Source organism: Salmo salar, chromosome 24, assembly GCF_965601325.2.
Source record: "Salmo salar chromosome 24, fSalSal1, whole genome shotgun sequence".
NCBI classification, from domain to species: Eukaryota; Metazoa; Chordata; class Actinopteri; order Salmoniformes; family Salmonidae; genus Salmo; species Salmo salar.
Window position 1 is genome coordinate 17,009,069 of NC_138314.1, and position 27,931 is coordinate 17,036,999.

The window sequence follows — 27,931 nt, forward strand, 5'->3', positions numbered from 1 at the left end:
TATATATATATATATATATATATATATAATTTTTTTCTGTATGTATACTTTGACAATGTAAGTAATAATTAACTTGCCATGTCAATAAAGTCAATTGAATTGAATTGACATGTATCTTGTCAGTATATTAATAATATTTGATGTAGGCACTTTTTGTGTTACGTAAAGATAGTGCAGAAGTCATGTGACGAAATATTATCGCGATAACTGTTCCTTCCTGGAGCAAAACAAATAACAGCTGATGTGTTGCCAAATGTCACTTCGCTGGCGTTGATCAAATTGTTTTACAAAGGTAGGTAGCATTGTACATTTTTTTTAGGGGTTTAGCCTACAGTTTACAGCTGATCATTATAGCTAACGTTAGCTACACACAAAAAAAATGGGGCTAGCTATCTATATTATGTCATTGTTTTCGCACTCCTCGAGAGCGCTACGTGTAGCTAGCTAGCTAGCAAGCTAGTAACGTTAACGACAATATGTTTTCCCCAGTTTGTTTAAGATAGTTAGATGGCAGAGCTTATTTGGAATCAACTGACAGTGATAGGTAAACTGGGGTACACTGTGCTATCCATGATGACCGACGACTGTCATTACACCCTCTCTAGCCATTGCTTTGCTAGTGCTGTGCGAGGAGAGGGGTGGATGTGTTTCGTTTTCCCGACACTAGCTAACTCTAAATAGCTAACCCTTACCCTATACAGCTCGAAACTGGTCTGAAACCACGCCTATTTGCTAACAAGAACCGCCTTCATGTAAAGATAACACACACACCTAGGTCCATGTTTATCATCAGTAGTCACGTGAGTAAGTGAGTGGTGTTGTTTTGCTGACGCATGAATGACAGTATTATCATTTGGCCCTGTGTTGGCAGCCAGGACCAAACTGGCTAATGTGAGATTAGAAAATAATCATGTACCAAAGACTGTGAGCTGACTGTTGTGCTCTCATTTAACAGACCCGCTGTTTTCTCCCCTTAGAAGCCTTAGGGTGAATGTGGTGTGAGGAACAAGGTGTGAAGGATATGATAGATGGAGGCTGTGAGACAAAAGAAGTCTAAGACCAGTAGCAGGTCTCAGGTATGTACAGTACACTCCTGTATGTCCCTGAGGGCAGACTACTGTCTGTTTATCGAATGATGGTGAAAGCATATGATAGTATGTATTACCCTGTCATTATTCATGAGTAATAACCAGTCACAACTGTTGTATCTTACCCCCAACAGGACAGGAAACAGAGGCAGAGTGGACGAGTGAAGAGTCCCACAGCTCTCTCTGCTGGTTGTGATGAGGAAGCTGGTGCTGCTGCCCCACCCAGCTCTGAGTTCACAGACATCCCCCTCAGTCTGCCCTACGAGGGGACAGAGCAACAACAGGGCCTGGCAGAGGCATCAGAGACTTTATCAGAGACATCACAACCATCAACACAGATATTACCACAGACATCAGAGGAATCATTACCAGCATCACAGACACTATCATCATCCACATTATCACAGACATCATCATCAACCTCACCCCAGACACTAGAAAATCCCTCTGAGACAGAGCCAGAGAAGAGGGATGAGGGGAGAGGAGAGGCCCAAGGGGCTGAGCTCAGAGCTGAACCACCGAGCACTGAGGTGTGGAGCGAGACCCAGAACAAAACCCACATCCAGACTCAGGCCTGCATATCTACGACGCTTGAGACACCCTTGGCCCCCAGCGCCCCTGCCCTGTACCCCTCACTACCCACACTGGAGGAGGGCTCCCTGATGCAGCTGCATGAGGAGGCTCTGCGGGCCTGTGGGACAAGGGGCCCTGCTGTTCTGCCTCTAGGGGAGCAGGAGTGTCCTCCCAGTCTGGAGCCTGTTGTGGAACTAGCTCCATCTGAGGGCTCCAGGACTAGACTGTACCCTGAACTACCCCAGCCCAGCCCAGAACTACACGTAACTACACACTTACTATAACCCATAGTGGGCTCGAACCGCTTTATATTACAAAGCTATCTATGTTACAAAAGAATGGTGAATAATATTTATTTATAGTGTCGACTGTCTTGTGTTTTTCCTGAAGGCATTCTCGTTGGAGCAGCTGAGTGTGTGGGAGCCGGGTGGGGGGTTGTGTGTGTGGGTGGAGGGGGTGGAGGTGTGTGCAGCCCGGTTCGCAGTGTTGGCCCGGCAGGAAGGCCACGAGCTGACAGAACTCCTGCAGAACTACTGGCGCTGCCGCAGACAGCTGACACACGCACACACACAGCTCCACACACACACCTCCGACTGTAACACCACACAGAACCGACTCTGGAGCTTCAGAGATGAACAGCTCACACTTCAGGTATGTGGTTAAATACATTATGTTAGTATACGACTTAGCACATAACACAGAAGCTACAAAGTTATACAGTACACTTCTGATCTTCATCTCTCTCTTTAAACCCTTTCTTTGTCTCTCTCCAGGGTGTGTGTGGGGACCAGTCCAAGGTTTATGGCTACCACCGCTTCCAGCAGGCTGACTTCAGTGAGGCTGCGTTGGTGGAGCTGCGGAAGCTGTTCGAGGCCCGCTCTGAACTCCTGCACCAGAAGGTGGCGCTGCACGCATACACAGCCCTGCTGTCACGTCTTCAGGTGGAGTCATACTTACACTGCCTGCTCCACGGTGAGAACACACTCTCACACACACCATACATATACGCACAGGTGGGATTTCATTTCATATTTACCATATTGTACACGTTTAGTGTGTTTCTTTGTTTAATTAGCCAAGTGTATGTGTGTTTGTGTATTGTAGATATGTGTGGTACCCAGAGCCAGCCCAGCTCCCTCCTCCCTCTGAAGGAGAGCATCAGTGTTCTCTTCAGCTTCACACGGAGAGTCCTGGACGACACACAGTTCCAGACAGACATCCACCTCTGGCTGCAGAGACTGGTCCCCCCCCCCACACACACACACACACACACACACACACACACACACACACACGCACACCACGCACACCACACGCACACAGTAGACCTCAACACTAGCCCTGGTACAGCAGTACGTGTTGTCCCACCTGTTGTGCAGTTTAGTCATGCTACGCTATGCTGTGGTGTGTGTGTGTGTTGTGTATAGGTGGCAGTGTTACTGCGTGTGGGGGGATCAGGAGAACACCTCTACCTGTTGAACCATCTGCTGTGCTGTTCTGCAGGGGTGGGCAAGTGGGCTGCAGCCTTCTTACAGGTGAGACACACCCTCTATCTAGTTTGTTTATTGTTTTGATTTCCTCGAAAGTAGGCCTGGTTTATGAATGAAGGCTCACTCCACTATTTCTGTATGCTTTTTGGCAGGTTATCATATTCGGCTAACAATGGCTTCATTGCCAGGTAAACGTTAACAGTCTTAACTATAACATGCTTGGGGGTGTGTGTTTCAGATCCAGGTCCTGGGAAACCCCTCTGGAGTACAGCAGTTCATGCAGGCTCTCGCCATCCTCATGTCTCCAGTCAGGTAAAAACCCTAACTTCTCACTCTGGCCCCTGACCCTTAACCCTAAATGTCACCATCCTCATGTCTTCAGTCTGGTAAAGCACCCTAACTTCTCACTCTGGCCCCTGACCCTTAACCCTACATGTCACCATACTCATGTCTTCAGTCTGGTAAAGAACCCTAACTTCTCACTCTGGCCCCTGACCCCTAACCCTACATGTCACCACCCTAATTTCTTCAGTCCGGTAGCCCTAACCTTGACCTTTCATCTCTAATCCTTACCTATTTATGTGATTTTTTTGTTGTTGCACATTTCAAGTTAGCTCCCTATGGGTTTTTCTCTCTGATTGTTGACCTTTCATCTTTAGACACCGGGCTGAGTTCATGAGCCACATGAAGCCCTGTGAGAGTCAGAGTGCTGCAGCCTCCGGACCTGAGTCTGGCAACTGGACCCTAGTGGATGAAGGGGGAGAAGAGGTAACCGTGTGTGTGTGTGTGTGTGTGTGTGTGTGTGTGTGTGTGTGTGTGTGTGTGTGTGTGTGTGTGTGTGTGTGTGTTGGTGTGTTGGTGTGTGTGGTATTTCAGGGAATTTAAACCTAGGAACGTTGGTAGAAGTGTTGTAAGGTTGCTGATGTGCATGTGTGTTTTTCAGGATGAGGACCCAGGGAGCAGCTGGTTGTTACTGTGTGAAGAGGACCTGATCTCCCTGCTGTCCCAGTTCCCCTTCCAACAGCTCTTCACACACCTGCTGGAGATGAGCAAGAAGGGTGTGTGTGTGTGGGTGTGTGTGTGTGTGTGTGTGTGTGTGTGTGTGTACTTGCTTTCCTACATTATCAGGATCCCAATGTCCTAACATTTCACCCGAATGTCCTGAAAAGTTATGAAAACAATAACTTTTTTGAAAAGTCAGGACCTGAATTTGTTCAAGTGCTATTTTAAGCTTAAGGGTTTTGGGGTTGGGTTAGGATTAGGGAAAATACGATTTTTAATGGTCAAACGTTTTTACACTCCAAAAAGTCCTGACATTTCACGAAAGTAAAGCAGTGTGTGTATGCGTGCGCGCGTGTGTTGTCATGTATTTGACTGACGTGGTAATTCAGTTATTCTGGTGCCTGCTTTTTGGCTTCAGATGTGTGTGTGTGTGTAGCTCTGTGACTCTCCTACCATTTTATAACGGATGTCCTTTATCTAGGTGTTTATGAGCCCAAGGCCTGTTCCAGTCAGAAGATGATGCGTGTGTTTGCGTTCGCCTCGTCACTGATCGAGCTGCTAGCTGTGGGTCTGAACACCTACGACAGCGCTCGTTACCGCCAGCTAGTCAAACGCATCGGACACACCATACGGTAAGACACCCACACGCAGCGCATTTTAGATGGAGGTCTAGATGTGTTTTGTAAAAGTGTGTAACCGCTGCCTCCTGTGCGCTCCCTCCCTGCAGGATGACGGTGTGTTACGTCAGTGATCACTGGGCCCAGTATGTGAGTGTTGCTGGTCCAGCCCGGCCCAGTACCATCTCTCTGGAGAAACTGCAGCTAGAATACGACCATCTGTTCCTCAGAGCTGTACTACACGTCCTCAGAAACAAGAGGTGCGAGGGGGAAGAAATGTCATGTTTCTGGCTGTCTATTCTTACAAGGCAGTAAGAATATTGATTGGGGAGTGCGTGCATACTTGTGTGTGTGTGTAAAGTGTTTGTGTGTTATCTGACTGTGTGTTCTCCTAGGTTGGGTATCTGGCTGTTCATGTCAGAGATGCCCTATGGTACCCTGTCCAGCTCCATGCTGTGGAGAGTTCTGTACGTGATGCAGTGTGCAGAGACCGCTGCACCGGACACACTCAACTCTACAGACAACACGTACACCTGCCTACAGGCCCTCAGAGGTACACACACGCACATACATAATGATGATAGGAATGACTTGTATTCATCAAGTAGTTTTTCCAAAAACCCAATGTACTAACAGCAACAAAAACACAGAATAGAGCTCAGTATCATGCATCCACACACATACACAGTGTGTCAGCAGAGGGACCGTGCCTTGATGATGTACTAACGTGTATTGCAGAGCCGTGTCACCAGGAGAGGTTTGAGAAATGGCTGTGTGAGGTCAACAGTTCTGATGGAATCTCTCTCCTCACGGCGCTAGCTCACATGGCCATGCCCGCCCACCACTCTGACCCCCCCTTCGTTACCACTATAGCTCTCCTCATCTTCCAGGTAACACGCACATCCTTTTTCACACGGAATGAGTAGAGGTCGCAGAAAAAGCCGGCTGCCAGTTTCTACTGCAGGACACCCTTTATTTCCATCCCTGCCTCCAGGTGTCCTATGTGGGTGTGTCTACGAGGGAAACCTACTCGAAGGTGGGGCGGGAGCTGCTGGCCGCCATAGCAACCGCTCATCCTTACGTCATCTCAGTCCTGCTGGACAGACTCAGAGAGACCATCGAGACAGTCGGCATGGTAAGTGTGTGTTTGTGTGTGTGTGCGTGCGCGCCCGTGGCGTCTGTCAACTCCTGGGGTTGCTGTGGAAAGGATGGGGATGAAGACTTCAAGTGTAAAAGAGGTGGTTCGGTTAAGTACACCTGCATGTTGATTAGCCTTGTGTATGTTAGGTGGCACTGTACCTCAGTAAGGAGCTGCCCCTGTTCCTGTGGCGTCCTAGCCCGGAGGAAGTGTGTGTGATCGGGGGCTGGCTGCTCCAACACCCCCTCTCTGCTGTGGAGAACAGCCTGGCCTGTGTTCTACTGGAAGGACTGGACTGGGGCTACACAAAGGTACTACACACACACACCTAACCCTACATTGAGTTTGAGTGTGTACAGTGTGTAATGTTGAGTGCGTGTGTCTTGTAGGATGGGACTCTGGCCCTGCCCTCCTCTCTCCACAGTGAAGTTGCTCTGCTGGTGGCAGAAGCCTATCAGAAATACCTCACAGACAAGCCATACAATGGACTCATCTCAGAGGGAATCAAACAGGTAACGCAAACACACAGACAAGTGCACATCATACACCCATCTCATCTCTGAGGTTAACACACATCTCTCTGTCGATCAGGTGTCCTACCTGGCTAGTGTTCTCCGTCTGGGTCTGTCTCCTGAGGCTTCCTTCAGCCAGTGGGCCTGGCAACTGTTGCTAAGGCTGAAGCTCCATGGCAACACCCAGTACCCTCAAGCAGCCTGGTCCATCCCCGGCTCTGCCCCTAACCCCTCTCCCGAGCTCACGCACGCCCCCAACATGCACCCTGTTCTAAGGGCCGTAAAGGCGGGCCTTCCCATTGGCTGCTACCTGGCCATCGCCATGACAACCATAGGACACAGGTACCATCTGCTCTCTCTCTCACATCAGAATCCCTTTATTCGCCAAGTACATTTCCACATACACGGAATTAGACTTAATGAACAGGTGCTGACAGCAATAGACAAATGTACAAACAGAATACAGACAGAGAAATTTACACAAAGTCGACATACAGAATATACAATATAAATACAGCAATCATAAAACGCTAGAGTATAGGCTGAGCTACAGTGAGGATATATCTATATATGCAGAGTGAGGGGTGCTGCTGTGACGTGTGTGTGTGTGTGTGTATATACCGTCTTGTGAAGAAGTGTACATGGTGCAAAAGCAGTATAGTGCAGTTATTAGTATGACAGGTCAGTGAAGCAAGGTGCGGTGTTCGGCACAGAGAGCAAAGTCACTATCCCTATGAGCCATCTGGCCCGTTGGTGAGGACCACAGCACAAATACACACAAACACACTGCACATGTGTTTAAACTGTCTGTCTGTCTGTCTGTCTGTCTGTCTGTCTGTCTGTCTGTCTTATCCCATCCCATCCCATCCCATCCCAGTCTGGAGGTGTTTTGCACAGAGGGAGTGGATCTGTTGAAGAACCTGATTCAGTCTCAACATCTGAGAGCTGCTGTCCATCTCCTGGACAACATCCTCCCTCCTACCTACCCTCTCAGCTTCTACCTGCTGAAGAACACACAGTAAGAGATACACACTGTGTCCTAGACCCTACTTCCTCTGTACTGGACAACATCCTCCCTCTTTTCTGCCTGCTCAGCTTCTAAAGTTAACTGTCAGTACCTTTTACCCCTACCTAAACTAAACCTTAAAGTCCCACTAAAATATCACACAACTGGAGGCCTGTGGTATTGCTATGTTTGGACTACAGTATATGTTTGTCTCTCTTCCTCTCTCTGTGCCAGGTTTGTGGGCTGTATCCAATTGTTCCTGCAGTGTGACGGTGTGTGTCCTCAGGGTGTAACGCAGCAGGTCACCCACAGGGTGGCGCCACTCTTCACTGGCGGCACCTATGGGGACATGGTACGCCTGCTCAACAGTGTCATACAGGTATGTACACACACCTAATACATCAGAACTGGTGTGAAACATGGGGTTAACCAGATCAGTAGTTTGGCCAGCTGTAGAAGTGGATGTTCTTGCCTCTGAACAGTCCATGAATCTCTTCACGATGAGTGTGTGTGTGTGTGTGTTTCTTCTCTTTCAGACTCACGTGGTGGAGAGTTCTAGGCCAGGTCGTGTGGGTCCGACAGCGGTTCTAGAGTTCTGGGTGGGAATTCTAACCCAGCAGAACCTGTGGTACCGAGACAGGACCGTTCTATTCCTGATGGATCAGATCTGTCGTTCCGCCTTCACACACCACCAGGAGGAGTGTATACAGAGATTACTGTACCAGCAGCACAAGGTACACACAGAGAGACAGGAGATGTAGAGTCCCATATATTTCAGCTGTTATGCTTATTTTGATCAGTGCGTGTTCTTTTTCTGTGAAGAAAGAGTGTACACACACACACACACACTGTAGATCAGTCTGTGATGCTCTTGTCCCACCCCTCTGGTAGATTGCCTTAGGTTACCATGGAGACCGGGGTCTGCTCTCTTCCCTGGTTGGCTGGATTGCTGGAAATGCCACACCCTCATTCATTGAGGGCCAATCGCTGAGCGGGGAGGTGAGAACTTTAACCTCAGTCCTATGTAACTTGTCGTATCCGTGCTGTCATTCTGTGTGAAACAGAAGGAAACATTTTTGCTGCGTTTTCCCCAAATTCTGCTAAAAACCACACCTAAACAAAAAGTCTGTGTAGGTGTGGTTTGTATGTGAAGTGATAACGGTGTGTGTTTTAGGTGTGGTTTGCGTGGCTGGTGTTGAACATGGAGGGGATGTTTGAGGATTCTCAGCTGAGACGCTGTGTGGAGCATGAACTACTGTCTGATCCTAACCTCTCACCTGACCAGGCTCTGAAGGTACACACACACACACACACACACACACACACACACACACACACACACACACACACACACACACACACACACACACTCCAACCTCTCACCTGACCAGGCTCTGAAGGTACACACACACACACACACACACACACACACACACACACACTCCAACCTCTCACCTGACCAGGCTCTGAAGGTACACACACACACACTCCAACCTCTCACCTGACCAGGCTCTGAAGGTACACACACACACACACACACACACACACACACACACACACACACACACACTCCAACCTCTCACCTGACCAGGCTCTGAAGGTGCACACACACACACTCCAACCTCTCACCTGACCAGGCTCTGAAGGTACACACACACACACACACACACTCCAACCTCTCACCTGACCAGGCTCTGAAGGTACACACACACACACTCCAACCTCTCACCTGACCAGGCTCTGAAGGTACACACACACACACACACACACACACACACACACACTCCAACCTCTCACCTGACCAGGCTCTGAAGGTGCACACACACACACTCCAACCTCTCACCTGACCAGGCTCTGAAGGTACACACACACACACACACACACACACACACACACACACACACTCCAACCTCTCACCTGACCAGGCTCTGAAGGTACACACACACTCCAACCCCAACCTCTCACCTGACCAGCAGAACAATACAACTATGAGAGATTTCTAAGCCTTAATCTGAGATACATGGTCTTTGTGTTTCTTGTGTCTGTGTGAGACAGAAGGCCCAGCAGCGGTTAAAGCTCCCAGTGGCGCCATCTCTGCAGCGGCTGCAGGTGTACAGGTGGGCATGTCAGGCGTTGTCCACACCCCCTGACCACCCGCTACTCCCCCTCGTCTGGCAGAGGTTCCTGCAGCTCTACCTGAGACAGCCAGGACCTGAGTATGGGTACGACACACACACACACCATAACCTCTAGGCCAGGGGTTCTATGACTTCGGCGGTGCATGTCTGGACGAACCCAGTCTCTGGCCCTGGGAAGGACCATTTTACAGTCCTGCCTCTTGACATCAGTGTGAGAATGTTGACGTTTACAAGATAATTTCCTGCAATTCTACACATTTGTCAGAGAGAGAACATGGGAGTTTTACAGCTTAAGTTACAGGGCATTTATATGTAAACAAATGAATCAATTGGGGAAATACTTGGTGGAGTACTGTGGATACCGATATCCCTGTGAGCCTCCCAGGCCCATGTTGCCTAGGGTTAAGAATATAAATTGTAGATGAATAATATTATGTTGTACTACACCTTCTAAACTTATTCCACGGTTCTTTTGGCCCAAATGAGTTGAATCTGTTAGTTTATTTCGAGATTTGGCTGCGGACCCCACTTGCAGAACCTCTGCTCTAAGCTGGTATAAATTCAGTAATGTTCTCAGTGTCCCCCTGTTTCTGGTTTCTGCAGTCTGGATGCAGGGGGCTGTATTGGTCGTCGGTTCTTCCAGGGCTCGTCTCAGGCTGTGTTACTGAGAGATCTGAGACAGAGACTACAGGAGGTGTCTGACTTCCACCACACTGCCAGCCAGGCCCTGAGGGTGCCCCCCACACACACCCCCAGCCAGGGAGAGGACCGCCCCAACTCCCCTCCACAGCTCTTCCTCACTTCCCCACAGATACACACAGAGCTGGTCAGGTACGTACAGCTACTAGCCCCTCCCCTTAACTTTGTGACTGGCTGTTTCCCAGGCTGATCTGATTGGTTGTTTACAGGCTGTTTGGTGTGTTTGCCGTGTGGTTGGACGATGAGACTCTTCAGAAGAAGAAAGTGTATCTGCCCTCTCTCCCACCACAGTATGACCCCCAAAGACTGGCCAACGTCATGCACAAACAACAGGTGTGTGTGTCGTGTGTTTTTCCTTGCCACTGTTGCCTCTGCTTTGCCTTTAATGTATTGGTTGATAGATGTGTTGTATTGGTTGATAGATGTTTCATGTTGTATTGGTTGATAGATGTGTTAAATTGTATTGGTTGATAGATGTGTTAAATTGTATTGGTTGATAGATGTGTTGTATTGGTTGATAGATGTGTTGTATTTAATTGGTTGATAGATGTGTCGTATTTAATTGGTTGATAGATGTGTCGTATTTAATTGGTTGATAGATGTGTTAAATTGTATTGGTTGATAGATGTGTCATTGTATTGGTTGATAGATGTGTTGTATTGGTTGATAGATGTGTTGTATTGGTTGATAGATGTGTTAAATTGTATTGGTTGATAGATGTGTCATTGTATTGGTTGATAGATGTGTTGTATTTAATTGGTTGATAGATGTGTTGTATTTAATTGGTTGATAGATGTGTCGTATTTAATTGGTTGATAGATGTGTTAAATTGTATTGGTTGATAGATGTATTGGTTGATAGATGTATTGGTTGATAGAAGTGTTGTATTGGTTGATAGATGTGTCATTGTATTGGTTGAAAGATGTGTTGTATTTAATTGGTTGATAGATGTGTTGTATTTAATTGGTTGATAGATGTGTCGTATTTAATTGGTTGATAGATGTGTTAAATTGTATTGGTTGATAGATGTATTGGTTGATAGATGTGTTGTATTGGTTGATAGATGTGTCATTGTATTGGTTGAAAGATGTGTCATTGTATTGGTTGAGAGATGTGTCATTGTATTGGTTGAGAGATGTGTCATTGTATTGGTTGAGAGATGTGTCATTGTATTGGTTGAGAGATGTGTCATTGTATTGGTTGAAAGATGTGTCATTGTATTGGTTGATAGATGTGTCATTGTATTGGTTGATAGATGTGTCATTGTATTGGTTGATAGATGTGTCATTGTATTGGTTGATAGATGTGTCATTGTATTGGTTGATAAATGTGTCATATTATATTGGTCGATGGATGTGTCATTGTATTGGTCGATGGATGTGTCATTGTATTGGTTGATGGATGTGTCATTGTATTGGTTGATGGATGTATCATATTGTATTGGTTGCTAGCTGTATCATATTGTATTGGTTGCTAGATGTATCATATTGTATTGGTTGCTAGATGTATCATATTGTATTGGTGGCTAGATGTATTGGTGGCTAGATGTATTGGTGGCTAGATGTATTGGTGGCTAGATGTATTGGTTGCTAGATGTATCATATTGTATTGGTTGCTAGATGTATTGGTGGCTAGATGTATTGGTTGCTAGATGTATCATATTGTATTGGTGGCTAGATGTATCATATTGTATTGGTGGCTAGATGTATTGGTGGCTAGATGTATTGGTGGCTAGATGTATCATATTGTATTGGTGGCTAGAAGTATTTGTGGCTAGATGTATTGGTTGCTAGATGTATTGGTGGCTAGATGTATTGGTTGCTAGATGTATCATATTGTATTGGTTGCTAGATGTATTGGTGGCTAGATGTATTGGTTGCTAGATGTATCATATTGTATTGGTGGCTAGATGTATCATATTGTATTGGTGGCTAGATGTATCATATTGTATTGGTGGCTAGATGTATTGGTGGCTAGATGTATTCGTGGCTAGATGTGTCATATTGTATTGGTTTTCTAGATGTATTGGTGGCCAGGTGTATCATATTGTATTGGTGGCTAGATGTATTGGTCGCTAGATGTATCATATTGTATTGGTTGCTAGATGTATTGGTTGCTAGATGTATTGGTGGCTAGATGTATCATATTGTATTGGTGGCTAGATGTATTGGTTGCTAGATGTATTGGTTGCTAGATGTATCATATTGTATTGGTTGCTAGATGTATTGGTTGCTAGATGTATCATATTGTATTGGTGGCTAGATGTATTGGTGGCTAGATGTATCATATTGTAATGGTGGCTAGATGTATTGGCTGCTAGATGTATCATATTGTATTGGTGGCTAGATGTATTGGTCGCTAGATGTATCATATTGTATTGGCTGCTAGATGTATTGGCTACTAGATGTATCATATTGTATTGGTGGCTAGATGTATTGGTCGCTAGATGTATCATATTGTATTGGTTGCTAGATGTATTGGCTGCTAGATGTATCCTATTGTATTGGTGGCTAGATGTATTGGTGGCTAGATGTATTGGTGGTTAGATGTATCATATTGTATTGGTGGCTAGATGTATTGGTTGCTAGATGTATCATATTGTATTGGTTGCTAGATGTATTGGTTGCTAGATGTATCATATTGTATTGGTTGCTAGATGTATTGGTGGCTAGATGTATCATATTGTATTGGTGGCTAGATGTATCATATTGTATTGGTGGCTAGATGTATCGTATTGGTGGCTAGATGTATTGGTTGCTAGATGTATTGGTGGCTAGATGTATCATATTGTATTGGTGGCTAGATGTATCATATTGTATTGGTGGCTAGATGTATTGGTTGCTAGATGTATCATATTGTATTGGTGGCTAGATGTATTGGTTGCTAGATGTATTGGTTGCTAGATGTATCATATTGTATTGGTGGCTAGAAGTATTTGTGGCTATATGTATTCGTGGCTAGATGTGTCATATTGTATTGGTTTTCTAGATGTATTGGTGGCCAGGTGTATCATATTGTATTGGTGGCTAGATGTATTGGTCGCTAGATGTATCATATTGTATTGGTTGCTAGATGTATTGGTTGCTAGATGTATTGGTTGCTAGATGTATCATATTGTATTGGTGGCTAGAAGTATTTGTGGCGATATGTATTCGTGGCTAGATGTGTCATATTGTATTGGTTTTCTAGATGTATTGGTGGCCAGGTGTATCATATTGTATTGGTGGCTAGATGTATTGGTCGCTAGATGTATCATATTGTATTGGTTGCTAGATGTATTGGTTGCTAGATGTATTGGTGGCTAGATGTATCATATTGTATTGGTGGCTAGATGTATTGGCTGCTAGATGTATCATATTGTATTGGTGGCTAGATGTATTGGTCGCTAGATGTATCATATTGTATTGGTTGCTAGATATATTGGCTACTAGATGTATCATATTGTATTGGTGGCTAGATGTATTGGTCGCTAGATGTATCATATTGTATTGGTTGCTAGATGTATTGGCTGCTAGATGTATCCTATTGTATTGGTGGCTAGATGTATTGGTGGCTAGATGTATCATATTGTATTGTGGCTAGATGTATTGGTTGCTAGATGTATCATATTGTATTGGTTGCTAGATGTATTGGTTGCTAGATGTATCATATTGTATTGGTGGCTAGATGTATTGGTGGCTAGATGTATCATATTGTATTGGTGGCTAGATGTATTGGTTGCTAGATGTATCATATTGTATTGGTGGCTAGATATATTGTATTGGTGGCTAGATGTATGTGGCTAGATGTATTGGTTGCTAGATGTATCATATTGTATTGGTTGCTAGATGTATTGGTTGCTAGATGTATTGGTGGCTAGATGTATTGCTTGCTAGATGTAACATATTGTATTGGTTGCTAGATGTATTGGTGGCTAGATGTATCATATTGTATTGGTGGCTAGATGTATTGTTGCTAGATGTATCATATTGTATTGGTGGCTAGATGTATCATATTGTATTGGTGGCTAGATGTATTGGTGGCTAGATGTATCATATTGTATTGGTGGCTAGATGTATTGGTTGCTAGATGTATCATATTGTATTGGTGGCTAGATGTATCATATTGTATTGGTGGCTAGATGTATTGGTTGCTAGATGTATCATATTGTATTGGTTGCTAGATGTATCATATTGTATTGGTGGCTAGATGTATTGGTTGCTAGATGTATCATATTGTATTGGTGGCTAGATGTATCATATTGTATTGGTGGCTAGATGTATTGGTTGCTAGATGTATCATATTGTATTGGTGGCTAGATGTATCATATTGTATTGGTTGCTAGATGTATTGGTTGCTAGATGTATCATATTGTATTGGTTGCTAGATGTATTGGTTGCTAGATGTATCATATTGTATTGGTGGCTAGATGTATTGGTGGCTAGATGTATCATATTGTATTGGTGGCTAGATGTATTGGTTGCTAGATGTATCATATTGTATTGGTGGCTAGATGTATCATATTGTATTGGTGGCTAGATGTATTGGTGGCTAGATGTATTGGTTGCTAGATGTATCATATTGTATTGGTTGCTAGATGTATTGGTGGCTAGATGTATTGCTTGCTAGATGTAACATATTGTATTGGTGGCTAGATGTATTGGTTGCTAGATGTATTGGTGGCTAGATGTATCATATTGTATTGGTGGCTAGATGTATCATATTGTATTGGTGGCTAGATGTATTGGTGGCTAGATGTATCATATTGTATTGGTGGCTAGATGTATTGGTGGCTAGATGTATTGTATTGGTGGCTAGATGTATTGGTTGCTAGATGTATCATATTGTATTGGTGGCTAGATGTATCATATTGTATTGGTGGCTAGATGTATTGGTTGCTAGATGTATCATATTGTATTGGTTGCTAGATGTATCATATTGTATTGGTGGCTAGATGTATTGGTTGGCTAGATGTATCATATTGTATTGGTGGCTAGATGTATCATATTGTATTGGTGGCTAGATGTATTGGTTGCTAGATGTATCATATTGTATTGGTGGCTAGATGTATCATGATTGTATTGGTGGCTAGATGCATCATATTGTATTGGTGGCTAGATGTATCATATTGTATTGGTGTGCTAGATGTATTGGTGGCTAGTTGTATCAGTAGGCTGTGTATTGGTGGCTAGATGTATTGGTTGCTAGATGTATCATATTGTATTGGTGGCTAGATGTATTGGTTGCTAGATGTATCATATTGTATTGGTGGCTAGATGTATTGGTTGCTAGATGTATCATATTGTATTGGTTGCTAGATGTATCATATTGTATTGGTTGCCAGATGTATTGGTTGCTAGATGTATCATTATGTATTTGTTGCTAGATGTATTGGTGGCTAGATGTATTGGTTGCTAGATGTATCATATTGTATTGGTGGCTAGATGTATTGGTTGCTAGATGTATTGGTGGCTAGATGTATCATATTGTATTGGTGGCTAGATGTATTGTTGCTAGATGTATCATATTGTATTGGTGGCTAGATGTATCATATTGTATTGGTGGCTAGATGTATTGGTGGCTAGATGTATCATATTGTATTGGTGGCTAGATGTATTGGTTGCTAGATGTATCATATTGTATTGGTTGCTAGATGTATCATATTGTATTGGTGGCTAGATGTATTGGTTGCTAGATGTATCATATTGTATTGGTGGCTAGATGTATCATATTGTATTGGTGGCTAGATGTATCATATTGTATTGGTGGCTAGATGTATTGGTTGCTAGATGTATCATATTGTATTGGTGGCTAGATATATCATATTGTATTGGTGGCTAGATGTATCATATTGTATTGGTGGCTAGATATATCATATTGTATTGGTGGCTAGATGTATTGGTGGCTAGTTGTATCATATTGTATTGGTGGCTAGATGTATTGGTTGCTAGATGTATCATATTGTATTGGTGGCTAGATGTATTGGTTGCTAGATGTATCATATTGTATTGGTGGCTAGATGTATTGGTTGCTAGATGTATCATATTGTATTGGTTGCTAGATGTATCATATTGTATTGGTTGCCAGATGTATTGGTTGCTAGATGTATCATGATGTATTTGTTGCTAGATGTATTGGTGGCTAGATGTATTGGTTGCTAGATGTATCATATTGTATTGGTGGCTAGATGTATTGGTGGCTAGATGTATCATATTGTATTGGTTGCTAGATGTATTGGTGGCTAGATGTATTGGTGCCTAGATGTATCATATTGTATTGGTGGCTAGATGTATCATATTGTATTGGTTGCCAGATGTATTGGTTGCTAGATGTATCATATTGTATTGGTGGCTAGATGTATTTGTTGCTAGATGTATCATATTGTATTGGTGGCTAGATGTATTGGTGGCTAGATGTATCATATTGTATTGGTGGCTAGATGTATTGGTTGCTAGATGTATCATATTGTATCGGTGGCTAGATGTATTGGTTGCTAGATGTATTGGTGGCTAGATGTATCATATTGTATTGGTGGCTAGATGTATTGGTGGCTAGATGTATCATATTGTATTGGTGGGTAGATGTATTGGTTGCTAGATGTATCATATTGTATTGGTTGCTAGATGTATTGGTTGCTAGATTTATCATATTGTATTGGTGGCTAGATGTATCATATTGGTTGCTAGATGTATCATATTGTATTGGTGGCTAGATGTATTGGTTGCTAGATGTATTGCTTGCTAGAAGTATAATACTGTATTGCTTGCTAGATGGATCATATTGTATTGGTGGCTAGATGTATCATATTGTATTGGTTGCTAGATGTATTGCTTGCTAGAAGTATCATATTGTATTGCTTGCTAGATGTATCATATTGTATTGGTTGAGTGTAGGAGCTGTGGGTGGAGTATGTGGACCTGGAGCGTGTCCAGTATGATGAGAGGGAGGTGCTGGATCTCTGGGACAAAGTGAAGAATGAACCCACCTTCATACAGAGCAACAACCCTGCCTTCACTGACTACACCAACCCCAGCGCAGGTACATGAACACAGCCTCAGCACATAGCAGTTGTGACTGAATGAATGACGTTTTATTCTTGTGTCAACTCGTCTGGTTGGCAGCCCATTCCTTATGGGATTAATTGACACATTACAATAATTCACAGTGATAATTCTTCCAGTGTTCTGTGCAGGATGCAGCGGATAAAGAGTGGAAAAGTAAACCCGTAAATAAGGTTATCCAAGCAATAATTATTTATCCCTAGAGCAGTAAAAATAATATAGTTAAATACAGAAAATACACGGAAGGCGTTGGAACCAAGTCTGACACAGAGAAGATTTATGTGTGAGACAAGCCTATATACATAGGTGCCATTCGCTATGTGGGAGCAAAATATTTGTATAATTTAATTATAGGTACCTTTTTTCTTTTATTCCAGGCTTTATCAAAAAATTCTGCAAATGGCAATACATAATTGACAGAAAAAAAACATTTCAGTTTTTCCTCATGGCTCAGCCACATAATTCCAGGGTATATCTGGTGGGCTTTCTGGAATAAGGACAAGCGTATATCATGGTAGAAAGGGCAATAGAGGATCAAATTAATTTCATTCTCTATTTCATCAAGGTCACAATATTTACATTAGTCTTTCCTCTTACATTTCACCATTACACTGACCTGTTTCAATACGCAGGGGCAATATCCCTGATCTTACCTGTTTCAATACGCAGGGGCAATATCCCTGATCTTACCTGTGCACAAAGCGATCGCTCGCTTTTAGGTAGGGTGTACATTGGAAATGATTCTAGTGCTAACAAACCGAGCGGCCTTGTTATTGTCGTTGTTGTAACCTTTTTGTGTGTGTGTAGCGAGGAAGCGTATCCAGTCTAACCTGCAAAAGCACGCTATCCCTCTGCCGCTCCCCGAGCTGCAATCACAGAGGGCTCCGGTACCAGAGGTCCCCTCCGCCTGCCTCGCTGACCCTGCTGCTGCTTCCACTCTCCTTCAGCAGGACCTCTGCTGTCTGCAGGAGCAGGCCAGGTACACACACACACCAACCGTCACGCCATTGATGTATACCTGTATGTGATGTTTTGGGACATGGCTCACAGTGTGCTTGGTGTGTTCAGGTTTGCAGTGTCTCGGGAGGCCCAGCAGGTGGCGTTGGAGTCAGAGCTGCTGGAGAGTCTTCCTCTACTCTACAGGAACAGGCCAGAGCAGGTTACCGTGGCGCTTGAGTGCAGAGGGCAGAGGGGGGGCCAGCCCTGCCAGGGAGCGGCACACATCACTGTCACGGTAGGACTTTTATACGAGTCAATTCTGTTTTGAATTCATTTTCAGAATGGGATGATTCTGCTTGAAAATTCTATGCAAATAGTCTGGGTAGCCATTTGATTAGCTGTTCAGGAGTCTTATGGCTTGGGGGTAGAAGCTGTTTAGAAGCATCTTGGACCTAGACTTGGCGCTCCGGTACCGCTTACCGTGCGGTAGCAGAGAGAACAGTATATGACTAGGATGGCTCGAGTCTTTGGCAATTTTTAGGTCCTTCCTCTGACACCGCCTGGTATAGAGGTCCTGGATGGCAGGAAGCTTGGCCCCGGTGATGTACTGGGCCGTACACGCTACCCTCTGTAGTGCCTTGCGGTCGGAGGCCGAGCAGTTGCCATACCAGGCAGTGATGCAAGCCATCAGGATGCTCTCAGTGGTGCAGCTGTAAAACCTTTTGAGGATCTGAGAACCCATGGCAAATCTTTTCAGTCTCCTGAGGGGGAATAGGTTTTGTCGTGCCCTCTTCACGACTGTCTTGGTGTGCTTGGACCATGTTAGTTTGTTGGTGATGTGGATGCCAAAGAACTTGAAGCTCTCAACCTGCTCCATTACAGCTCCATCGATGAGAGTGGGGGCGGCCTTGGTCCTCCTTTTCCTGTAGTCCACAATCATCTCCTTTGTCTTGATCATGTTGAGGGAGAGGTTGTTGTCCTTGCACCTCACGGTCAGGTCTCTGACCTCCTCCCTACATGCTGTCTCATCGTTGTCGGTGATCAGGCCTACCACTGTTGTGTCATCAGCAAACTTAATGATGGTGTTGGAGTCATGCCTGGCCGTGCAGTCATGAGTGAACAGTGAGTACAGGAGGGGACTGAGCACACACCCCTGAGGGGCCCCTGTTGCAGAGGCAGGTGTTAAGTCCCAGGATCCTTAGCTTAGTGATGAGCTTTGAGGGCACTATGGTGTTGAACGCTGAGCTGTAGTCAATGAATAGCATTCTCCCATAGGTGTTCCTTTTGTAAACATGCATCCTCCTCCCCTCTTCCCCTCATTCCCATCTCTTTGTGTGTGTGTGTGCAGTGCGAGTGTGTACAGAAGCAGGAAGCAGTGGAGACTCAGATCGTGTCTCTGAGAAGCGACATTAAGCAGCTGCAGACGGAAGCCAAGACTCCTCCTCCTCAGAGCCTTGCCCAGGCTGCAGTACACACTGAGAAATTCATTACGTCAGTACACACACACACACCATACCTGTATGAATGATTTCTCAATTAGAATTGTTGATAGTGATATGTGCCATAAAGTAAATAAACGTGTGTGTGTGCAGTGCTCTGGTGAATTTGTACAAGGCCAAGCCGACGGCAGCAGTGCAGTGTGTAGGAGTGGCTGCATTCTACAAGGTGGTCTCTTTCGTCTGTGAGGACACACTCCGCCACCCACCCACTCGCCAGTACCTCTCTTCCTGCGTCGAGATACTGGGACAGGTACTACACACACACAAACAAAGTTATTTCATACACATAGGACGTGACTGTGTGTAGGTGTTAATCCAGTTTGTGTGTGTGTAGGTGTTAATCCAGTTTGTGTGTGTAGGTGTTAATCCAGTTTGTGTGTGTGTAGGTGTTAATCCAGTTTGTGTGTGTGTAGGTGTTAATCCAGTTTGTGTGTGTAGGTTTTTATCCAGGGCAACCAGGCAGAGTGCGGGCGTGTCCTCAGCACTATCCTGGAGCAGAGACGTCTGTGTCCCCTCCTCTCCCCCTTCTTCACCCCAAACGCTGCACCCAATCAGCTTGTCTCTCTCTACAAGGAAGTGGTGACATCACTGCACCCTGACAGCGCTGATGTCATCTTCATGCTGCTCACTAAGGTCAGCCTCAACCTTCAGAAACATACACAACAGCTACACACACCACCCACACAGAACACACACTTCCACCTCGACACATCACACAGATGACCAGATTCTCTCTCTCCCTGTAGTTTGACCTGAGTGCGTGGCTGAGTAAGGCCGAGCCAGTGTTCTCAGAGCGTAGTAGACTGGTAGAGCTGGTCCACACTGCTCTGTGTTCCTGTGGCCGTGACCCCGAGGCTGACCTCCTCACGCCCTTTCACCTCTTCACACGACACTGGACCCTGTTGCTCAGACACCACTTCCCTGACCACTACAGCGACTGCCTGCGCCTGCTCATGACCAGTAAGACTGTTTTGTTTGCTCTTATTGCGGACTTCAACATGCAACGTGTGTGTGGACGTCGAACGTGTGTTTGTGTGTGTCATTGTCAGGTTCGACAGAGCAGTTGCTGAGCCCGGAGTGTTGGAGGGTGACTCTGTGTGTGCTGGGCATCTCTCCTCCCCCCTGCAACACCAAACCCACAGCAGAGGCTTCCGGGACCACAGATACCCCCAAACCCACATCCATCTCCCCCAGCCAAGCCCCCATCACCCTCTCTCCTCAGCAGGTGAGTGCTGAAAGTCCTTCCTAAATCTTCATATTCAATACTGTTCATTTCCAGTCCAGTTTATTTAACCCTGCCTTGTCTCTTGATTGGCCCTCCTCAGGTGGAGGAGACGGTTGATTGGCTGTGTGAGTATTTTCAGCGTTGTCGTCTCAGTAAGTCGGATCTCCGCAGCTTTGGCCTTTACTCCGCCTGGGCACCATACGTCAGTGAGGTCACCACGTTCTGGGGATATCTGATTGGCTACCTCATCGACCTGCAGCTCAACGCCTGCGCCAGGGAGCCACTGGGGGGAGCCAGAGTGCTGAAAGGTACCAGACACAGTTTTCATTAAGACATTCTGCTTTTTTTCCCCCCAGTCGCTGTTGACATCTCTCCTCCTCCCCACCTCTCATCCTCTTTCTGTCTCTCTCAGCCCTGCAGGATCTACACGGTAAGATGGTCCGGCTGTTTAAGCCCTGGATCCTGGTTCTGGAGACAGACGATGTCAGGTAAACACACCTCTCTATCCCTCCGTCTAGTTCTCTCTCCCTCTCCATCTTTGCCACTGTCTTTCTATCTCCCTCCCCCCTTTCTTACTTTGCCTTGCATAACGCTAACAAAACTACAGGCCTGTGGCATTGCGCTGTTTGGACTACAATATTTTCTCGCTCTCTCCTATATTCTCTTACTCTCTCTCTCCTCCTTTCTGTCTCTCTCAGTAATCCGAGGTGTTATCCCTGGTTGGAGTCAGATGCCAGCGCTGCAGGCTGTCTTGTGGACCTCTACACCCAGCTGACCCAAACACTACACCACAAGTTCAGAGGTTTGTGTGTGATGTTAGATGTAATGCAAGTCATTCATGTGTTTGAGCCTACATTTAAGGTGTGTGTGTGTGTGTGTGTGTGTGTGTGTGTGTGTGTGTGTGTGTGTGTGTGTGTGTGTGTGTGTGTGTGTGTGTGTGTGTGTGTGTGTCAGACCGCCTCCTCCCCGGGCAGCGTGGAGCTCTGTGGCTGTGTCTGATGCAGTACTGTGACAGCTGCAGCTCTCCTCGTACACCAGAGTACCTCCTCTATCTTTACCACCAACACCTCGGCAGCCTGCCCTGGACTCACCTGCACCCCGATACACACCTCATGGAACAGCTGTTCAATGTAAGACCCTGACCCCTTACTCTGACCCCAGACTTCTTAATCCCTAACCTCAACCCACAACTCATTGGATTCCTAAAGCAAACTGACTCCTCGTACACTTTTTGAGTATCACAGTCAATAGGACTTGTTTGCGGGTAGTGCTGTGCGATGTAGCATTAGGGAGGTGTAGAGTGTTTCTTTACCCAACGTTAATCTGTGCCTCTGCAGGTGGAGAGAGGAAGTCCTAAGAGCTGCTTCCTGTTCCTAGGGGCAGTCCTCTGTAAGGTCAACTGGGTCAGCGTTCTGAGTGACAGCCTGCAAACTCCGGCCAGCTCTAACACTAACATACACACAGACTCACACAAGATGCTGGTCTATCTACTCTACATGCTGGTGTTCCTCACTAAAGAAGAGCAGCTTCTCAGCCAACCGGTGAGGGAGAATTAGGACACTGCATAGCTGTATTTGTGTTTGTACACAATTTTGTATTCTCGTTGTTTATTTCTTCATGTATTACCTCATTATGACTGGTGTGTAGCTCTGTTAACTCCCCATGTCAGTGGGTATTTTGTGGGTGATGGAATTGTCGTGGGTCTGTCCCTGGTTTAGCTTATTTTCCCCTCTGTCCTCCAGGACTCCCCTCTCCTTAGTCTGTTGGTCCAGTCCGCCTCCCTGCCATGGCACCAGGTGGACCATTCCTCCTACCAAGGGATCATGGGATATGTAGGCACCCACTACCCTCACGCTCTGCTGCTCAGCAAAGACTCCGCCCCTCAGACGCTGCTCCTATCACTACGCAGCGCTGCTGGGCTACAGCCACGCCCCCATGGGATGCCATACTGGGTGAGAAAGAGGGAACACAACAGAATGTCACCCTCCCTCTCTTTCTCTAGTTTTATCATAAACAGACAGTCTATATTAGAGTGAGGAGAGATTGACTGACTGTCTCTCTCATTACCACAGACAAAATGAATGCATTAATCTCCCCCTCTCTCTGTGTGTAGGAGGAGACGTTGAAGGCCGGCGTGTGTGTGCGCTGGTGTGTCCAGTGTCTGGTCTCTCTGGAGCAGAGTGGTAGTATTAGTCTGGCTAACCTGGAGACGCAGTTAGAGGCACTACTGGAGAGCATCATCACTTTCAACCCACCTGGTAAGAACTCTTCATAATCATCACCTTCATCAATAACCATCAATAATCTCTTTCTGTCTCTCTGTCTCTTGTGTGTGTAGAGGTGGGCTTGGAGCAGAGACACATGGCGTTCTGTAGTCTGTTCTGTGATTCGTTGGCTCTGCTGAACGGAGTGGGCGTGTCTACAGGCGAGGCCTTGGCAGCTCGTGTCATTGGCTGGCTGGACAGGAAGGGGCAGGGTTTCCCAGTGCTGCCGCTCCTGACAGCCTGCTCCCGTTGCCTAGCGTCCGTACGCCACATGACCCGCATCACCGAGGCTTGCATCACCGCCTACTTCACCTATGGTAACCACGGAGACAGTAACCATGGGAAGGTCTTAGGGGAGGGTCTATGTCAGGGTTTATCAGCAGGGGGTACTGGTGACGGACAGATGTATTTTATTTCATACATGAGGTGAAAACCTCACTCGCTTGCTCTTCCCTCCCTCCGTCTCTTCATTTTTCTCACTCTAGCGGAAGAGGAGGGTGTCGGGTGGGGTCCTGTGCTGGCGTCCCTGCAGGTGCCTGAACTGACCGTGGACGACTTCCTGTCTGAGAGCCAATCAGGAGGCAGCTTCCTGACACTCTATGCTTACATCCTGCAGCGCCTCAACACGGAACACACAGTGGCCAATGAGAAGAGGACGCTCGCTCTACTCAACACATGGAACAGTCAGGTCTTTCCCAGGTCTGACCCCCCCCCCCCCCCCGTGTGTGTGTGTGTGTGTGTCTCTGTGTGTGTGTTGGTAATATAGTTTTTTTCTCTCTACCAGTGGTCCCCATGATGAGGCTAAGTTGTTCCTCTGGTGGCACAAGGCCCTGTGTGTGTATGTGGAGCATCTGCAGCAGGGGCTGGGGGAGGTTCCAGCCGTGGTAGCGGGGCTGCTGCGGCTGCAGACACGGCTCTCTCAGATGGGAGAGGAGAGACTCGGCTCAGGACTGCTGGGGGCTATAGGATTGGGCCGCCGATCACCCCTATCCAACAGGTACTCACACTCAGACCCCTTGACTTTTTCCACATTTTGTTATGTTAAAAAATCGTCAGCAATCTACACACAATACCCCATAATGACAAAGTGAAAACAGGTTTTTAGAAAAACAGAAATACCTTATTTACATAAGTATTCAGACCCTTTGCTATGAGACTGAAAATTGAGCTCAGGTGCATCCTGTTTCCATTGATCATTCCTGAGATGTTTCTACAACTTGATTGGAGTCTACCTGTGGATTTGGAAAGGCACACACCTGTCTATATAAATGTCCCATAGTTGACGGTGGATGGCAGAGCAAAACCCAAGCCATGAGGTTGAAGGAAGATCCGAGACAGGATTGTGTAGAGGAACAGATCTGGGGGAGGGTACTACAAAACGTATGCAGCATTGAAGGTCCTCAATAACACAGTGGCCTCCATCGTTCTTAAATGGAAGAAGTTTGGAACCACCAAGACTCTTCCTAGAGCTGGCCACCCAGCCAAACTGAGCAATCAGGGGAGAAGGGCCTTGGTCAGGGAGGTGACCAAGAATCTGATGGTCACTCTGACTGAGCTCTAGAGTTCCTCTGTGGAGATGGGAAAACCTTCCAAAAGGACAACCATCTCTGGAGCACTCCACCAATCAGGCCTTTATGGTATAGTGGCCAGACGGAAGCCATTCCTCAGTAAAGGCACATGATAGCCCACTTGGAGTTTGCCAAAAGGCACCTAAAGACTTTCAGACCATGAGAAACATGATTCTCTTTGGCCTGAATGCCAAGCGTCACGTCTGGAGGAAACCTGGCACCATCTCTATGGTGAAGCATGGTGGTGGCAGCATCATGCTGTGGGGATATTTTTCAGCGGCAGGGACTGGGAGACTAGTCAGGATCAAGGGAAATATGAATGGAGCAAAGTACAGAGAGATCCTTGATGAAAACCTGCTCCAGAGAGCTCAGGACCTCAGACTGGGGCGGAGGTTCACCTTCCAACAGGACAACAACCCTAAGCACATAGCCAAGACAATGCATGAGTGGCTTCGAGACAAGTCTCTGAATGTCCTTGAGTGGCCCATCCAGAGCCCGGACTTGAACCTGATCGAGTATCTCTGGAGAGACCTTTTAAAATAGCTGTGCTGCAACACTCCCCATCCAACTTGACAGACCTGTAGAGGATCTGCAGAGAAGAATGGGAGAAACTCCCCAAATACAGGTGTGCCAAGCTTGTTAGCGTCATACCCAAAAGACTCGAGGCTGTAATCGCTGCCAAAGGTGCTTCAAAAAAGTACTGAGTAAAGGGTCTGAATACTTATGTAAATGTGATTATTATTTTTTATCTATATTTTTTAAAACATTTCTGAAAACCTATTTTTACTTTGTCATTGTGTGTAGATTGAGGGGAAAATAAAATAATAAGTCCAATCAACTTTAGAATAAGGCTGTAACCTAACAAAATGTGGAAAAAGTCAAGGGGTGTGAATACTTTCTGAAGGCACCTTGGGTGTTTACTGTGTGACTCTTTTGGTAACTCCGGTGTGTGCATGTTTAGGTTCAGGGTGGTGGTGCGCAGTCTGTCTGCGTTTCTCTCAGTCCAGATTCCCTCAGAGGACCAGGTCCGCATCCAGCCCAGCACCGACCAGCAGCTGACTGCTAAAGCACAACAGGTACACACACATACATACGCATACATGTATATACACACACACACACAGAGTTGCTCAGCTTGTGTGTTTCGTGTGTGTTTCTAGGCTCTGGTTGTGTTGGAGTCCATGCCCAGCAGTAAACAGTATGCTGACCTAAAGGACTCAATAGGAAAAGCTGTCCAGTTCATCCACTACCCAGGACACTGTCTTAGAGATGGACCTTGCCTCCTTTCTCTGCTGGCCAACCTCCTCTACCCAGACCAAGGATACCTCAACATCATACGATAGCAGCGCCAGTTAGCATCGGCTAGCACGGTGACACAGTATGCTAAACAGGAAAAGTTAGAAATAGCAGTCTATCCTGTGGTGAAAGTAGGGAACTACATGGGGACTATAGTGTCATTTGGGATGTGCACCGATATGCTAGTAGCCTACTAGCCATCGAATCCTGGAGCTGGACTGATAGCCATATTGATTTGACTGCTAGTGATTGTGGCACAACTATAGGTTTATCAGTTAAAGGTCTAGTTTATTAGAGTGTGATACTTAGGCATAGATTCAATCAGATCAAGCGTTATCTGGCAATAGCCGACAACCGCATAGCTGATGTTTTGGCCGTGTATGAAGTGCAACGGTGTTGGAGCTGTCAAACCGGTGAGTAGCTGCTCTTGATCATTGTCACGAAGCCACACCAGTCCCACTCACATTAGTTCAGAACGAAAAGGTCTAGGCTATATAGAAATAATTACGCTCAAATTGAAAATCATTAAACAAAATAATAAGGATTTCTATCTTACATCTCACATTCCAGCGTTTGATCTTGTAAAAAGGCTGCATGGGATTTGTCTTACTGGCAATGCCCGTTTTAGGTATAATGCCAGGAGCCACTTGTGGATTTGCCAGCAATAAAGCAGTTCCACCTCAGACACTGTCAAAAGGACCGGATGTCGGCTAAATCGGATCTGATTAAATAGAGCCCTTACACACACACACACTCTCTCTCTCTCTCGATCTATTTGCTGCGAATTAGCTTTCTTTCTTTTTTAAAGGGTGTTGCCTTTTATTTTTAATTACTTCAGCAGTTCCTCCACATTTTGCCCATGGCTGATGTTGTAAGTGTTGGATGACAATTATGAAGCAGAGTTAGTATGAGAAACAAACTCACAGACATTACCATTAACCAGTGGCACTGATTTCACTTATTCTCTGTGATCAACATTTAATGATGGAAATTATAACGTGTGATGTTTAAGTTATTTAGAGCTCTTTTAAGTTCATCCCCAGTGGTGCATGTGGAGGAAGATTTTACATACCAGTATTGAATGCCAGGGGATCAACCCATCAGTTACATGGCCTGCTATGACTGAAGGTAGAATGGTTGAATTGGCTAAAAGTGCTTTTATTGTTTGTGCCAAATACACTCAACTTATCAATTAGCATTAGGAAAAACCATCTTGTCTTCTATGCTTTGGAGAAACACACGTGGTTATTATTCAGTACGTCTCCCAAATGGCACCCTATTCCCTTTATAGTGCACTAGTTTTGACCAGGACCTATGGGACTCTGGTCAAAAGTATAGCACTATATATAGGTAGTTGGGTGCCATTCGAGATGCAGCCATATATTCCAGAGTACTATGGTATGACGCAGCAGCAGGAACAACAGCAGTGATATGATTGTACAGTATGTAACCTGCCTTACTGCCAGCCTGACTATGGGCTGCCAGGGGCTTGATCAGTTGGGAGCAATGTTACAGGGCGATCAGATACAAATGTAAGGTGTAAAACAGACATGACTCCTTGTTCAGTAGCCTAGAATGGGGAAGTGCGCCGCCCCTCCCCGACGAATGTACCCCTCGTTGGCTGGCTGTGTGTATATGATCAGCCTCGTCTACAGGCATGCCTAGCAGAGGATCATAATATACAGATGGGTAATGTTGGGGGGAATAATCACTAAGGAATTGACTCTGGGAACAGTGTTTACACACATTCTCCCCCAATTCCACCGCTGGTGATATGGTGTCTAGAAGTGTGATACCGCAATTTGGATCTGGAATAAATGATTTTTCTGAACTGAAA

At 45.7% G+C, this 27,931-nt stretch overlaps 1 protein-coding gene across 3 annotated transcripts; it reads left to right on the forward strand.

Moving 5' to 3' along the window:
* The first annotated feature begins 202 nt into the window (after positions 1–202).
* On the forward strand, positions 203–27,931 carry epg5 (ectopic P-granules autophagy protein 5 homolog (C. elegans)). 3 transcript variants are annotated; one of them, XM_045707094.2, is made up of 47 exons: positions 213–292; positions 702–800; positions 978–1,076; positions 1,223–1,924; positions 2,052–2,312; positions 2,435–2,633; positions 2,766–2,902; positions 3,089–3,196; positions 3,390–3,463; positions 3,811–3,919; positions 4,095–4,209; positions 4,635–4,785; positions 4,881–5,030; positions 5,166–5,323; positions 5,509–5,660; positions 5,765–5,905; positions 6,058–6,219; positions 6,298–6,420; positions 6,500–6,762; positions 7,298–7,438; positions 7,661–7,805; positions 7,963–8,160; positions 8,318–8,425; positions 8,601–8,720; positions 9,482–9,648; positions 10,168–10,395; positions 10,473–10,596; positions 17,136–17,280; positions 18,111–18,282; positions 18,372–18,537; positions 19,591–19,733; positions 19,835–19,991; positions 20,180–20,374; positions 20,488–20,701; positions 20,791–20,966; positions 21,067–21,274; positions 21,379–21,454; positions 21,665–21,768; positions 21,921–22,096; positions 22,304–22,507; positions 22,709–22,918; positions 23,080–23,224; positions 23,305–23,547; positions 23,716–23,929; positions 24,015–24,227; positions 25,760–25,874; positions 25,959–27,931. In XM_045707094.2, exons 3-47 carry the CDS (start codon positions 1,029–1,031, stop codon positions 26,139–26,141), a joined length of 7,743 nt encoding a protein of 2,580 aa, XP_045563050.1. In that variant the 5' UTR covers positions 213–292; positions 702–800; positions 978–1,028; the 3' UTR covers positions 26,142–27,931. The 3 variants fall into 3 exon arrangements, with proteins under 3 accessions (XP_045563048.1, XP_045563049.1, XP_045563050.1); XM_045707092.2 differs by lacking the exon at positions 702–800 and having other exon boundaries at positions 203–292; XM_045707093.2 differs by lacking the exon at positions 702–800 and having other exon boundaries at positions 212–292; positions 956–1,076.